Source organism: Maniola jurtina, chromosome 26, assembly GCF_905333055.1.
Source record: "Maniola jurtina chromosome 26, ilManJurt1.1, whole genome shotgun sequence".
NCBI lineage: Eukaryota > Metazoa > Arthropoda > Insecta > Lepidoptera > Nymphalidae > Maniola > Maniola jurtina.
Genome location: NC_060054.1, coordinates 5,092,488 through 5,107,393, shown reverse-complemented (window position 1 = coordinate 5,107,393; position 14,906 = coordinate 5,092,488). Strand labels below are relative to the sequence as shown.

The 14,906-nt window shown below is 39.5% G+C and overlaps 1 protein-coding gene across 3 annotated transcripts in view; it reads left to right on the top strand.

Annotated features, from left to right (window-relative positions):
- The first annotated feature begins 536 nt into the window (after positions 1–536).
- The window catches only part of LOC123878869 (protein mahjong), a 34,672-nt gene continuing 20,302 nt past the window's right edge, over positions 537–14,906 (top strand). For all 3 annotated transcript variants that reach the window (XR_006798902.1, XM_045926234.1, XM_045926233.1), the window contains exons 1-15: positions 537–877; positions 2,039–2,189; positions 3,798–3,935; positions 6,386–6,510; positions 7,603–7,678; positions 8,618–8,726; positions 8,848–8,946; positions 9,427–9,558; positions 10,101–10,186; positions 11,245–11,412; positions 12,075–12,208; positions 12,521–12,632; positions 13,206–13,342; positions 13,754–13,838; positions 14,163–14,323. Coding sequence is in view for 2 of the 3 variants with exons in the window: in XM_045926234.1 (XP_045782190.1) it covers positions 780–877; positions 2,039–2,189; positions 3,798–3,935; positions 6,386–6,510; positions 7,603–7,678; positions 8,618–8,726; positions 8,848–8,946; positions 9,427–9,558; positions 10,101–10,186; positions 11,245–11,412; positions 12,075–12,208; positions 12,521–12,632; positions 13,206–13,342; positions 13,754–13,838; positions 14,163–14,323 (1,811 nt within the window). In the remaining variant the exon portion in view is untranslated. The remainder of the gene's footprint in view (positions 878–2,038; positions 2,190–3,797; positions 3,936–6,385; positions 6,511–7,602; positions 7,679–8,617; positions 8,727–8,847; positions 8,947–9,426; positions 9,559–10,100; positions 10,187–11,244; positions 11,413–12,074; positions 12,209–12,520; positions 12,633–13,205; positions 13,343–13,753; positions 13,839–14,162; positions 14,324–14,906) is intronic.

Sequence of the window (14,906 nt, the reverse complement as noted above, 5' to 3'; positions counted from 1 at the left end):
TAACTTTTTTTTTTCTTCTGGCTTTATAGATATCCTTAGATATCTATTATGTTATGGACGCGCTTCATGCTTGTGGCAAACAACCACTGGCAGTTTGGCAAGCGTGTGGATGGGTTTTTGCAGCTTGCTAACGGCCTGGACCTGGAGAAACTGGACCTTTTCAAGTAAAGATTTTTATGAGGATGATACCACCATTGTCACAATTAAAATACCATAGGCCTACGTTGTCGTATTAGTTTACAAATTGCGAAAACCCAAATTAATGGTGTCCTAATTATGAAAAAATCAATCACCTGCAAAAACTTATTTTAAAATAAAAAAACGTACTTCATTGCATTCATTATCATTTAAGATATATTACTATCAGGGTGTTTTTACTGCTGTTTTACTATTTCACTAACTAGTAAAATTGTTTGGGTTTTTGTTTCACTCAAGCTTAACTAACAATGTTAGCTACCATTACAATGTTACCCGCGATGACTGTACTCCTTTTAATTCTCCGAGGAAATCCGCAGAATTAGGAAATAGGAATGAGGATTAATCTGTGGAAAAAGACAACCTTTTTATCCTATCCTAATGATTTGATACAAATAATTTTAAGGGTATTTTAAATGTATTCAATTGATTTTTATTTAAACTTCAATATTTATTATAATCTCTGCATATTTCTTTAACGATTAGTTTAATTGTGCAAGCTTTTAATGAACTTGTATTGTCAATGTCAATTTAGGTTATAAAAGTGAATCAAGAAGTTTTTGCGTGGTTTTCCATAAGTTAAAATGGATTCAGGGCCAGCCCAAGAGGTAACTGAGCTATTAAGACAATGGGAGGAGCAGCATACGACACCCAGCTACGATCCTATACCGACTTTGACAAGGTTAGTTCACAGCTGTAAGTTCAATTAATTCTTATTGTAGATTGTACTTACCTGCTGCTTACAGTATTATAGTTGTTGATATGGTTACCGTAACCTTTTGTGATATATAAACTTCTTTATCTATTAATATGTATAATTAGAAAGTGACCGACTAACATATCAACTGTTAGATCTATCTAGAAACTCAAACATGTATCTTGCACATGTAAGATTCCTTATAAATAATAAGTATTTAGGTTATAATGTAGACCCCCCCACTAAGAAATGATTTTGTTAAATTCTACCCAAGTGAAGCTGGGATAGATCAGCTAGCATCCACACTATTATTATGCAAATGTGTGTCTGTTTGTCTTACCATTTCACGGTCCATCTGCTTAACCAATTTTGTTGAAGTTTTGTACAGAGATAGTTTAGACCATACTATTGGCGTCACTCAGAAAAGCAGGTATTATTTAAATATTTTTATCGAATTATTGGAATGTCCTCTCCAAAACCAACACAAAAAAAAACACAAGTTTAATGTGCAAGGTTATCCGAGAGTTTTAATCTAAACAAACTAATGCCTAAATAAATAATTTAATTAGAGCGTGATTGCTATCACAACATCTAATTATCCAGTTCACAACCCAAATACCGAAAATATGCGATATCGCTCCGAATCTCAGAAGGAGACTAAACTAAAAACTTCAAAACACCCGTATTTATGCAAGTTCAATCTTGTTGGCCTCCTAGTAACAGATTGTATGACATCGAATGAGCCAAATATCGATTTTACCAAACTACCTTCATCAGCTTCATCAGCATCAATTTTATATTATTTTTGACAACTCAAATCAACTTTTCGAAAAATAACCTTACAATACATAATTTTTTTATCATACACAATCAAAGGGTTCTCTCAGGATTTTTCAAAGATACACTCATACACAAAGATGTGGGCATCATCTAGGCACTACTAATATTATTAGCACTTCTTCTTCTCTCTGGGCTGGTTTCCGCACTTAAACGTTTCCGTCTGTTGATTATTAGCACTTATGTGTACACTTCTTATGCGCTTCTCCATACAAACATATTACACCTATTATTCTATTCTTTGGTGTCTGTCTGTCCGTCTGTCCGATATACATATCTAAAATTGCTTACAGTACATATTTTTTCCAGGATAGCAGAAATAATAGAAGCAGAAACAGAAAACTTCATGAAAAAGGACCCAGACCCCTTTGATGAGAGACATCCTTCCCGCACTGACCCTGAATGCGCTTTGGGACATGCTCTCAAAGTTATGTTTAAGAAGGACAATTTTATGACTAAGGTGGGTAACCTTTTTAGATTTCCGTACCTCAAAAGGAAAAACGGAAGCCTTATAGGATCACTTTGCTGTCTGTCTGTCTGTCCATCCGTCTGTCTGTCCATCGTGTCTGTCAAGAAAACCTATAGGGCACTTCCCGTTGACCTAGAATCATGAAACTTGCCAGGTAGGTAGGTCTTATAGCATAAGTAAAGGAATAAATCCGAAAACTGTGAATTTGTGGTTACATCACAGAAAAAATAATTAAAATGTGTTTCAATTTTCAAAGCAAAATAACTATACCAAGTGGGGTATCATATGAAAGGGCTTTACCTGTATATTCTTAAACATATTTTTAATTATTTTTATGCATAATAGTTTTTGATTTAGCATGCAAAATGTAGAAAAAAATACTCGAGTACTGAACCCTCAGTGCGCGAGTCTGACTCGCACTTGGCCGGTTTTTTTCTTTACCTCCTGATACTTCTGTCACATTTCTATTGTGTCCCATGTACCATGTTGCCAAAATCATAAAAGCTTAGAACTTAAGTAAATAAACTTAGTACTTAAGTAAAGTTAGGTTTAAGTTAATATTTAATATGTGTGAATAAATAAATAAAAAAAAAACATAATGGAGAAGTTTCATGATGTGCCATATACTTAATAGTATTATTATTATATTATGTAAAACAAATGATGATGATGGATTATTAGCTTATATTCCATACTAGCTGATGCCCGCGACTTCGTTCGCGTGGATTTAGGTTTTTAAAGATCCCGTGGGAACTGTTTGATTTTCCGGGATAAAAAGTAGCCTATGTGCTAATCCAGGGTATAATCTATCTCCATTCCGAATTTCATCCAAATCCATTCAGCCGTTTTTGCGTGATTGTGTAACAAACATCCACACTTTCGCATTTATAATATTAGTATGGATTAGGATTAGGATATTAGGATAATCTTCTATGGAATAAAAGCTAATAATCCATCATAAATAATTAATTTTGAAATCCTAAATAAATGGCTGACAAATTAATTACTTCATTCAGATCTATCACAGCCAAGCATGCTAATAAGCTACCTGTGCGAAGCCGGGGCAAGTGTCTAGTAGTTTTTTTTTTTTTTTTTTAAAGAATATTGGCCATGTTAAATGACTAATATTCCCCTTTCCTCTCCAACTAAGTGTCAGGCTTGTGCTAGGAGTAGGTACGACAGTAGTGCAGTTTGAACCGTCGACCTTTCGGTTTTCAGTCCACTCCTTTACCGGTTGAGCTATTGAGGCTCTAGTTAATGTAATTATTTTTAGGAATCCGTATTTTTTAACCCCCAACCCAAAAAGAGGGGTGTTATAAGTTTGACGTGTGTATCTGTGTAACTGTCTGTGGCATCGTAGCTCCTAAACTAATGAACTGATTTTAATTTAGTTTTTTTTTTGTTTGAAAGGTGGCTTGATCGAGAGTGTTCTTAGCTATAATCCAAGAAAATCGGTTCAGCCGTATGAAAGTTATCAGCTCTTTTCTAGTTACTGTAACCTTCACTTGTGCCCCCACAAGTGAAGGTTACAGTAACTTGTATATATTTTTTAGGTTATGGTTGTTATAAATTTTTAATTTACACTTGTGTTAATTGCAGCTAGTAAATGACTACGTACGAGACACATACTATTCTCGCCAGAACATAACGGGGCGGGACGTGACCAAGCTGAATGTAGCTGCTTGCAGACTGACCCTGGATCTGATGCCAGGCCTGGAGATGAGTGTCGTGTTCCAGGTGATTAAAATACATAAAAATAAAAAAGCCTTATATTTATCACACTAATATTATAAAGGCGAAAGTTTGTATGTGTGTGTGTGTGTGTGTGTGTGTGTGTGTGTGTGTGTGTGTGTGTGTGTATGTATGTATGTTTGTTACTCCTTCACGCAAAAACTACTGGACGGATTTGGCTGAAATTTAGAATGGAGATAGATAATATCCTGGATTAGCACATAGGCTACTTTTTATCCCGGAAAATCAAAGAGTTCCCACGGGATTTCAAAAAACCTGATTCCACGCGGGCGAAGTCGCGGGCATCGGCTAGTCCTTAATAAATTTCTAAACAAAGAATTGGTTGACAAAAAAATAATTTTTATTCTAATTTTAAGGACCTCTCATTGAGTAAACGCCTCCTCCAGATTTTTCCAGGTCTTCCTGTCTAGGCTTTTTTTTCCAGTTTATGCCTCCCGTTTCTTTAATTTCATTTTCCCAGATTTCTACAGGTCTACCTCTCTTTCGTTTCCCAACTGGGCCACGCCATTCAGTCACAGTCTTTGTCCATCTTTTATCTGTGAGTCGAATAACATGACCAGCCCATTTCCACTTTAACTTCATGGCATGTTCATGCATGGCTCGTTCCAGGTGATTATTGAATTTTATTCTATCGAGTGGGATGCCTGTCGTAGAGGTGATGGCCGTTGGAGCCAGAAACTCCTTGAGTGGAGACCGTGTTTAAGCAAGTGTAGTGTGGGACGCTCTCCAGCACGATGGACCGACGATATAAAGCGGCTGGCGGGAAGTGGCTGGATGAGGAAGGCTGAGGACCGGGTGTGGTGACGCTCTTCAGGGAAGGCCTATGTCCAACAGTGGATGTACACAGGCTGATGATGATGATGAAGTGGGATATCAAATGAAAGTATTTATTGCTATCTACCAGCAGTTCGCGGGTAATAGTCGGGTTTGTTTGAGTTTATCTTGTCATTCTACTTTTTACCCAACTGCGTCAAAGCCAAAAGAAAGAGTTATGATTTTAGCAGTCTATGTATGTATGTATGTATGCATGTGAGTATGTATGTATGTATGTATGTGGGTATGTATGTTTGTATCCAGATTGTTCTTGTGTTCCACCGTAGCGCCTAAACTACTGGGGCGATTTTGATGAATGAGGTGTCAATCGATTTGTCGTAAAGGTCCGGGTGACATAGGCTGCACTTTATATGAAAAAAATTGACCTAATGGATGTTACATGAAAAAAGTGGGGGTCTCCAAAAATAATTTTTTGCTATTGTATCGAGTGGGATGTCAAATGAAAGAGGAAAAAATTCTGAGTTCATAAACATAAATATATTGCAATGTTCAAATAAAAACTATTCTACTATATTATCGGCTCAGTAGTTTAGGCGCTACGGTGGAGCACAGATAAATACATACATACATCTAATAGACGGTGTTGCTATTGGAGGCTACAAGATATCAAATCTGCGCTACGCCGATGATACTACCTTGTTTGCGACCAGTGCTCGTCATATGGAAGAGCTACTTCTCAAAATGGAGCGCGTCAGTCTAGAGTTCGGATTAAAAATCAACCGCAGTAAAACTAAGATGATGGTTGTAGACCGTGCCAATAATAATTCGCCCGAAGTCACTCGAATTGCGAACTGCGAGGTCGTCCAATCCTACATATATCTTGGTGCTTTAATCTCGAACAATGGGGGCTGCGTAGAAGAAGTAAAGCGGCGTATGGCGATAGCGAGAACTGCAATGGACAAGCTAAAGAAAATATGGAAAAACAAAAACATCACAAAAGCTACGAAGATCAGGCTCGTTCGGACACTTGTTTTTCCCATTTTTCTATACGCTGCGGAGACGTGGACTTTGCGAACAGTCGAGAAGAAGAAGATTGATGCTCTGGAGATGTGGTGCTGGAGGCGAATGCTAGGAGTCTCATGGACTGAATTTCGCACCAACGTCTCTATACTCCAAGAACTCGGCATTAAACAACGTCTTTCGGCGTTAGTACAGGGTCGCATACTAAAGTTCTTCGGACATGTCTCCCGGCGTGAGAGTGACTCCATTGAGCGTCTTGTGGTGCAGGGCAGGGTGGAGGGTACCAGAGGGCGAGGAAGGTCGCCTACGCGATGGACCGACCAAATTAAGTCCGCTGTGGGCGGTGCCGTGCACGAGTGTACCAGAATGTCGACCAGCAGGGAGAAGTGGCGAATGCTCGTGAGGCGTGTAACATCTGCCCCCCAAAACGTCACTTCATGATGACCACGACCGCTCTGCCAAGAGTGTAACGACAAAGAAGAGATCTAATAGACTGTTCAAATCATAAACCTTTCTTTTTGGTAAATGTATTACAACATTAAAATATACCAAGCGACAGAAAAACAATTTTACTATAATATTTCAGCGTTTATTAAGACGATCGCAGTCGGGTTTTAGTTTTCAACTTTATCTTTTTTCAGGATAACGAAGCATTAATCCACCGGCTAGTAAACTGGGCGACCAGTGCTACGGACCCGCTGCAATGTTACGCCACGGGGTTGCTGGCTGCTGCTATGGAGGTCCAAGACATTGCCACCAACTTTAGGTGAGTTACAACTTACATAGTACTAATTCATTCATACTAATTTTTTTTTTCTCTCTTCTGGCTTTACAAAGATTAGCCAATGTCAAGTTTGTAGTTATTTGTAACAAGTTAGTTAAAATATACAAGTATGGACCCCATCTGTGCCGGCGCTCGCCGATATACGCACGACACCCCTTTAGAGAGCTTTCCAGTCAGTTAAAACAAAAAAAAACACTCCAAAAAGGCAGAGCACGCCCGCCAGCTAACACCAACACAGATGAAGTCCATTCATACTATAACTATTAACTATATTATATGACTAGCTGATGCCCGCAGCTTCGCCCGCGTGGATTGGTCAGATCCCCTGCAGCATCAGGATTGAGGAGTTGGAATCCAAATTTTTTATGAAACAATGTCCCAAAGTTCTTCTATCGAAAAGAAATGACGCAAATCGGTTCAGAAATCTCGGAGATTTCGGTGTGCATAGGTAGAAAAACACAACTCCCTTCTTAAAAGTCGGTTAAAAAAGTAGCCTTTGTTACACCCTGGTCAATCCTCTACTTGTATGTGAAAATTCCGTTAAAATCGGTTCTGCCGTTCCGAAGATTAGCCTTTTCAAACAGACAGACAGACAAAAATTTTAAAAACGTGTGATTCAGTTATGGTATTGTTCAAATAATCTTAATATGTGGTAGTTATTTCGAAATTGCAGACAGACACTCCAATTTTATTTATTAGTATAGATAAATATTATAAACTAGCTGATGCCCGCGACGACACTCGACGCACGTTTCGCCCCGACACCGGAGCATCCTCAGCATTCTTTGCAATTAGGCATTGTGAGGTCTACATCTCCTGAGGATGCTCCAATGTCGGGGCGAAACGTGCGTCGAGTGGTGTTGGGATTTGTGTGGAGCTGCGTGGTGGCTGGCTTTTCCTGCATGTTTATCAGTGGGAGGGCGGGCGGTGCATGTCGCATGCTGCATGTTGTATCATACAGATTTCGTTGGTTTGGCGGATTATATCAAATTAAGCTTTTGGTTCCTTGTACACTAGGATATCACAGCTTATTTGCTCCAAATTACCAGTATTCATGTGTTTGTACCATTGCAGGGACGTCAACGCAATGCTGGTGCCATTGATGTTGAAAAGACTACACGAATTGAGGGCAAAGCCGTTAGATGACAAGGTTAGTATTTTGAAGTGATTTTAAAAGGACAATGCGTCAGCAGAGTCCTTTTTAACAAAACTCAATTGCTATTTTGGTTTTTTAGGGTTCCGTTCCTCAAAAAGAAAAATGGAACCCTTATAGGATCACTTTTTTGTCTGTCTGTCTGTCTGTCCGTTCGTCCGTCCATCCATCCGTCCATCCGTCGTGTCTGTCAAGAAACTTATATGGTACTTCCCGTTGACCTAGAATCGTGAAATTTGGCAGGTAGGCGGGTCTTATAGCACAAGTACAGGAATAGATCTGAAAACCGCGAATTTGTGGTTACATCATTTAAATAAAATTAAAAGTAAGATAACTATACCAAGTGGGGTATCATATGAAGGGGCTTTACCTGTACATTCTAAAACAGATTTTATCGTGCATAATGTTGGAAAAATACTCGAATATACTCGAGTACTAGATATACTCGACTACTATACACAGTGAAAATTTAGTGGTTTTGGAGCCGTGGCGAAGTGAATTGCCTCAAGCAGTACTATCTATTTCGACCATTCATATTAATCCTTGTATTAAAATTAAAAAAATTGAATCGAGAAATTATTGTTTGGGAAAATTCGCGAACCAGTAGTAGTAGGTCGCTTTGTCTCGGAGTTGCGCGGGCGCTTGCACTCGGAGCGGCGCGGGCACTTGCACCGAGAGCGGCGCGGGCCCCGGCACTCAGAGCGGCGCGCGCACCTGCACTCAGAGCGCATGCGTATCCGCCGCCTACTACTGATGTTTCTCACAGATTCGAGTTTGTGTCGAAATCTTTTTTTTATCAAATAATTAAAGTGCTTAGTTTTCCAAAACAAACAATTTTAGTTGATAGTATTGCTTAAGGGTAGTTCATATTGCCCTGGCTCTAAAACCACTAAATTTTCACTGTGTTCAAGTTTTATGAGATTGTATAATTTGCAGCCAGGCGCTAACCTAGTGACTCCGCCGAGTCAAACGCGCCACTTTGCACGCTTCGACAAGAAGAAGAACAACGAATTCAAATGTAATGGACCCACGCCCGACAAAAAAGGTATGACTATTACACTTCACACTAATATTATAAACACACACACATACAAACTTTCGCCTTTATAATATTAGTGTGATACAGTAAATAATTGTAAAGATAATGTCTATATTTTTATTTCCAGACCGTGAGAAAGACGAAGGCGGAGGGGGGCATAACATGTTGACAGATGAAGTGCCTTCCATTCCCAAAGATCCTGAGACGCCCGTCAAAAACTTTAATTGTAAGTATTTTACATAATTCTGCACTTTACAAAACCTGGCTGCATAGACACAAGAAAAAAACATTTAAGGCGTAGTCAAGGTCCACGCCGTAGATTTTTCCTTTTTTAGGGTACCGTACCCAAAGGGTAAAAACGGAGTCCTAATAATATCACTATCTGTCCGATTCATGTCACAGGTCTCTAGCTTGTAGACAAAATAACTTACAAACCTGAAATTTTTGTGGTGTAAGACATTGATCCGAACCCAGATATTGAATTAGAAATCCGATTAAATTATTTTTAACTTTATATTTTGTTTTATTCTAATTTATTCTGAACATGCAATATATCCTGTATTACTAAAATTAAACTGACTTACATACCTACTTAAACTTAAAACAATTGATAAACGAAACTTATTGTATTGGTGCTTATTTAAAACCTTGCCTATAATGTTCTACTTTGCTCACTTGTAACATAACTATTCCTTTACTGTTGCAGGTAGTGCAGGGTCCCCTGAGCGTTGGGGCCTCATGTCCCCCCCAGCGAGGCCCCCGCCGCCTGTACCCCCTGTCATCCACCACGAGACCTCCTCCAACTCCAGCTGGGTAGAGATGGAGACATACGTCATAGGTGAGAGAGAGAGAGATACCATTGGAAGTAATGTACTGTCTGTCCGTCCGTCCGAACAGACTTCAAATAAAGGAGGAGGTTCTCAATTCGACTGTACATATTTATATTTTTTTGTATATTTGTTACACGATTACTATGCCAAGTATGAACCGATTTTGATGGTTTTTTCTTTGGTGGGTCATACTTCCGAGGTGGTCCCATTTTTTGGTGAAGATCTGATGAATATCTTCGGCGATGTTGAACAGAACTCCTCAATCAATAAGAGTAAATTGCTCGCGATCAGTGTAGTAGCTTAGTAAACAGTAGGGGTTTAAAAACGCATAGCATATTTTAATACATGACCACTACAAATTGTTACTAAAATATCAACTTCAGTAAATTAAGTGTAGTTCTATAATAATATTTTTGGAGTCTGTGCCCAAAACAAGAATAAACTGCTTATAATTGGCACCAGCTCCAAAAAATATATAACTACATTAACTTACTGAAGTTGGTTTTTGTTTTTTTATTTTTAAGTATATTTTTTTTGTACTGTTTTCCAGGTAACATACAAATCCATCCGCCAACGGACGCCACGAAACAGATGCTAATACTCAGGTACCTGACTCCCATCGGAGAATATCAAGAGGTGAGGAAAATAGTTTTTTTTTTTTTGTGTCTAGTGTGTAAAGTTAAGAAGTTGCAACTAAAAAAATTAAAAACACGACTTCTCCACCACGAAAGGTACTAAAAATAAAAAAATCTCATTTGAAAATGACCAAACTCATTTGAAAGGTGAAAAACTAACTACCGAAAGTAGAAAAGAATTGACACTTCCAATAAAATATGAACCTAATGAAAAATTTGTGGCCGGTTATTATTAGGGTTTCGTACCCGAAGGTTGCGAACGGGACACATACAACGGACAACCGTATGTCTGTCCAACCGGCTGTGTCTCATGAACCATAATAAGAAAAGAGAGACAATTTTAACTGAGTGTGTCTTTCTATTGCGGCTATAACATCAAATAATAAGAAAATTCAAAATGGCCACCATGCTAATTAAAAAAAACCCCGGCCAAATGCGAGTCAGACTCGCGCACTGAGGGTTCCGTACTCGGGTATTTTTTCCAACATTTCGCACGATAAATTAAAAACTATTATGCATAAAAATAAATAAAAATCTGTTTTAGAATGTACAGGTAAACCCCTTTCATATGATACCCCACTTGGTATAGTTATCTTACTTTGAAAATTAAAACACATTTTTTTTTAATTATGTAACCACAAATTCGCGGTTTTCAGATTTATTCCTGTACTTGTGCTATAAAACCTACCTACCTGCCAATTTTCATGATTCTAGGTCAACGGGAAGTACCCTATAGGTTTCTTGACAGACAGACAGACAAAAAGTTATCCTATAAGGGTTCTGTTTTTCCTTTTGAGGTATGGAACCCTAAAAATAAGTGTTATTAGCAAGAAACAGTTAAAAATTATTTTGCTATAATCCGCCAACAGTTGTCGCCGCCGTCAGTTGTTGGCGGATTATAGCAAAATAATTTTTAACTGTTTTTTGCTAAACATGAACTTCCGCAAAGTAACGCCTGATTCTTTCCAATATAAGTGTTATTTCTTGTACCATGGTACGGAACCCACCGTTAGCGAGTCCGATTCGCACTTAACCGGTTTTTGTTTTTTTTTTTTACAGTTCCTATCCCACGTGTTCGAGTGGAACGCACTAGGCCTCATTTTGGGGTACCTCAATGTACGCGAGTCTCGGGACTCGAGACTCGCTTTTGAGGCCTTGAAGTATCTAGCGGCGCTGCTGTGCCATAAGAAGTTCTCTATTGACTTCATCAATATGGGAGGGCTGCAGGTAAAACATAACCCGTCGCCGCATCACTACTGAGCACTCGTCCTAGTTTATAAATTTTGCAATAGCAACCTTACTTAGAATACAGTGACGATCGCAACTGAACTGGTCAATAATATATATCTCATATTTTAAACGTCAATTGCGGGATATCCATACTAATATTATAAGTGCGAAAGTGTATGTCTGTCTGTCTGCTACCTTTTCACGGCCCTACCAGTTTGACCGATTCTGAGGTACAGGGTTAGCTTATATCACGGGGACGGACATAGGCTACTTTTTATCCCGGAAAATGAAAGAGTTCCCACGGGAATCCCAAAAACCCACCCGCTTAAGCGATTTGTATGAAATTTGGTACCGAGGTAGCTTGCGTCCCTGTAATTGATACAGGCCACTTTTTATCCCGCAAAATCAAACAGTTCCCACGGGATCTTTAAAAACCCAAAACCATTCGGACGAAGTCGCGGGCATCCTCTAGTAATTTATGATTTGGAATATAAGGTATATTATATTCCTTAGTGTTTGTTTTTGTTTGAAAAATGTCTTTATTATCAAATATTAAATATATACACAGTTTATGTCCCGGTAACACACACAGGATAAACACAAAATAATATTCCTTAGTGTAAAATGAGCTTTAGGACGATTATTTGTTGTTTTTACAGAAATTCCTAGAAGTGCCCCGTCCGTCCGTGGCCGCGACGGGCGTGTCTATCTGTCTGTACTATTTGGCGTATTGCGAAGACGCGATGGAGCGAGTCTGTCTCATGCCGTCTCACATCCTCGCTAATCTCGTTGAGTAAGTACCTCTTTTTAGGTTCCGTACCTCAAAAAGAACAACGGAACCCTTATAGGACCACTTTATTGTCTGTCTGTCTGTCAGTGTCTGTCAATAAAACCTATGGGGTACTTCCTTTTGACCTAGAATCATAAAATTTGGTAGGTAGGTTGGTCTTATAGCACAAGTAAAGAAAAAAATCCGAAAGCCATGAATTTGTGACCACATCACAAAAAAATTGATATTTTTTTACAATGGTACGGATAACGGAACCCTCTGTGTGCGAGTGGACTCGCACTTGACCGGTTTTATTGATTGTGACTTGTTTTTCAGATACTCGCTCTGGCTTCTGGAATGTTCGCACGACTCTGGAAGATGTCACGCGACGATGTTCTTTGGTCTCTCGTTCCAGTTTCGGGTCATTTTAGAAGAATTTGATAAGCAGGTACCTTCTATTAATTTTCATTATCTTTGGCGTAAGAATATACCGACAGAAAAACAATTTTACTATAGTATTTCAGCGTTTATTAAGACAATCTAAGTCGGGTTTTAGTTTTCAATTGAGTGGCATATCAAAAAAAAAAGATTCCGACGAATTGAGAACCTCCTTCTTAACAATGTTAAGATACGCCGAGCGACAGTAAATCAATTTTACTATATATATCGCTATCTATCGGCACGTTGCGGGTATTAGTCGGGTTTTAGTGCTGTTTTTAACCCCCGACCCAAAAAGAGGGATGTTATAAGTTTGACGTGTGTATCCGTCTGTGGCATCGTAGCTCCTAAACTAATGAACTGATTTTAATTTAGTTTTTTTTTTGTTTGAAAGGTGGCTTGATCGAGAGTGTTCTTAGCTATAATCCAAGAAAATCGGTTAAGCCATTTGAAAGTTATCAGCTCTTTTCTAGTTACTGTAACCTTCACTTGTCGGGGGTGTTATAAATTTTTAATTTACGCTTGTAGAACTTTTTAGTTGATAGATATAAGTTGCAATTTTACCATAATCTTTACTCTACAGGATGGCCTCAGAAAACTGTACAACGTGATATCAACTTTGCCCATTTTGGGTTCGGACGAGGAAGAGTCGCGCGTGTCGGACGACGAAACGTGTGCGGCACGACAAATCGTACGACATGTCTGCGTTGCACTCAGAAGGTAATAGCAGATGATGAAGTGGGTACATAATAGCGGTTATTAAAACTCGAGTGTTTATTTAAAGCCATTTATCCAAAGATAGGTACCATCGCATTCTTTGTAGGATTCTGTACCTCAAAAGGAAAAACGAAACCCTTATATGATTACTTTGTCGTCTGTCTGTCTGTCGTGTCTGTCAAGAAAAGCTATAGGTCACTTCCCGTTGACCTGGAATCATGAAATTTGGCAGGCAGGAAACAAACTCACTGATAAGTGATTATTGAGTGTTTGAGAATTTCTTTCATAGTCAATGATTCCATTTGGAAGAGAATGGTGGATGTTATGGTGCTATAATTTATTAATGGGTGATAAATTGTGTTAACTTAAAACTGAGAAAAAGCCCACAAGAAACAACTTGTTGTTAATTTACAGGTACTTTGAAGCTCATTTGAGGATACGATCAGCACAAGTAGCAAGGCAACAGGGTGATAACGTGCCTGAACCGCCTCCTTATAAAGTGAGTATGCCCCATTTTATACAGCGTCTTTCTCTCACACTTCACACTAATATTATAAATAATAATATAAGTGTGTGTGCGTGCGTGCGTTCGTTCGTTCGTTCGTTCGTTCCTTCCTTCCTTCCTTCCTTACTTCCTTCCTAATCATTAACGGAAATAAAATGAAAATTCATAATATTCATAAACGTTAACACTTAAACGGTTCAATCAGTTGTGCATGCGTTGCCCCTCCCCGTCGAGGTCCTCACTCCAGCCATCCAAGCTCACTCCAGAAACCGAGTAGACATTTTCTAGATTTTAATACCTTGTACACTATTGTTCTAGGCATCAAAATCAACAGTAGAAGAGATCCAAGAGCAGATAGAGATAGTGCAGAGCGCGTGGTGGGCGCGATGGACCCCTGTAGATGAGTTGCTAGAGTTGGGGGGCGTTTCTTTGTTACTACAAGTCGTTGGCTACGCGTATGACTGGAACTTTAACGGCAGGTAACTAAAACTAACAAAAGTGACCGACCTAGCTCAAAGGATTAGCAAGCTGAAGTGGCAATGGGCGGGTCATGTCTGTCGTAGAACAGACGGCCGGAGGGGGAGACCGCGTACCGGTAAGCGCAGTGTGGGACGACCTCCAGCGCGCTAGACCGACAACCTGATGGGAGCGGGTTGATGAGGAAGGCGGACGACCGTGTTTGGTGGCGTGCTCTTGGAAAGGCCTATTTCCAGCAGTGCACGCATACGTGCTGATGGAATGGAACTATAACTACCCCCTCTCCCTTCACCTACCCTACCAAAGAATGGTGGGAGGGTACTCCCACCACTCTGTCTACCCCTAGTCTCTCCCTAACCCCCTCCCCCCTATTATCCTGACTCTCCCTACTCCTCTGTCTGCATCTGTCTCCGCCTCTATCCCTCTCTCCCTCGTCTCTCCTTCACGCTCTTCCTCAGTAATAACAATAGTAACGTAGAAATAGTACAATGGGCGCGGTGGGTGCGATAGACCCCCGTAGAAGAGTTATCAGAGTTGGGGGGGGGGGGGGGGGGGGGGGGGCATTTCTTTGTGCGTTTTTCCAAG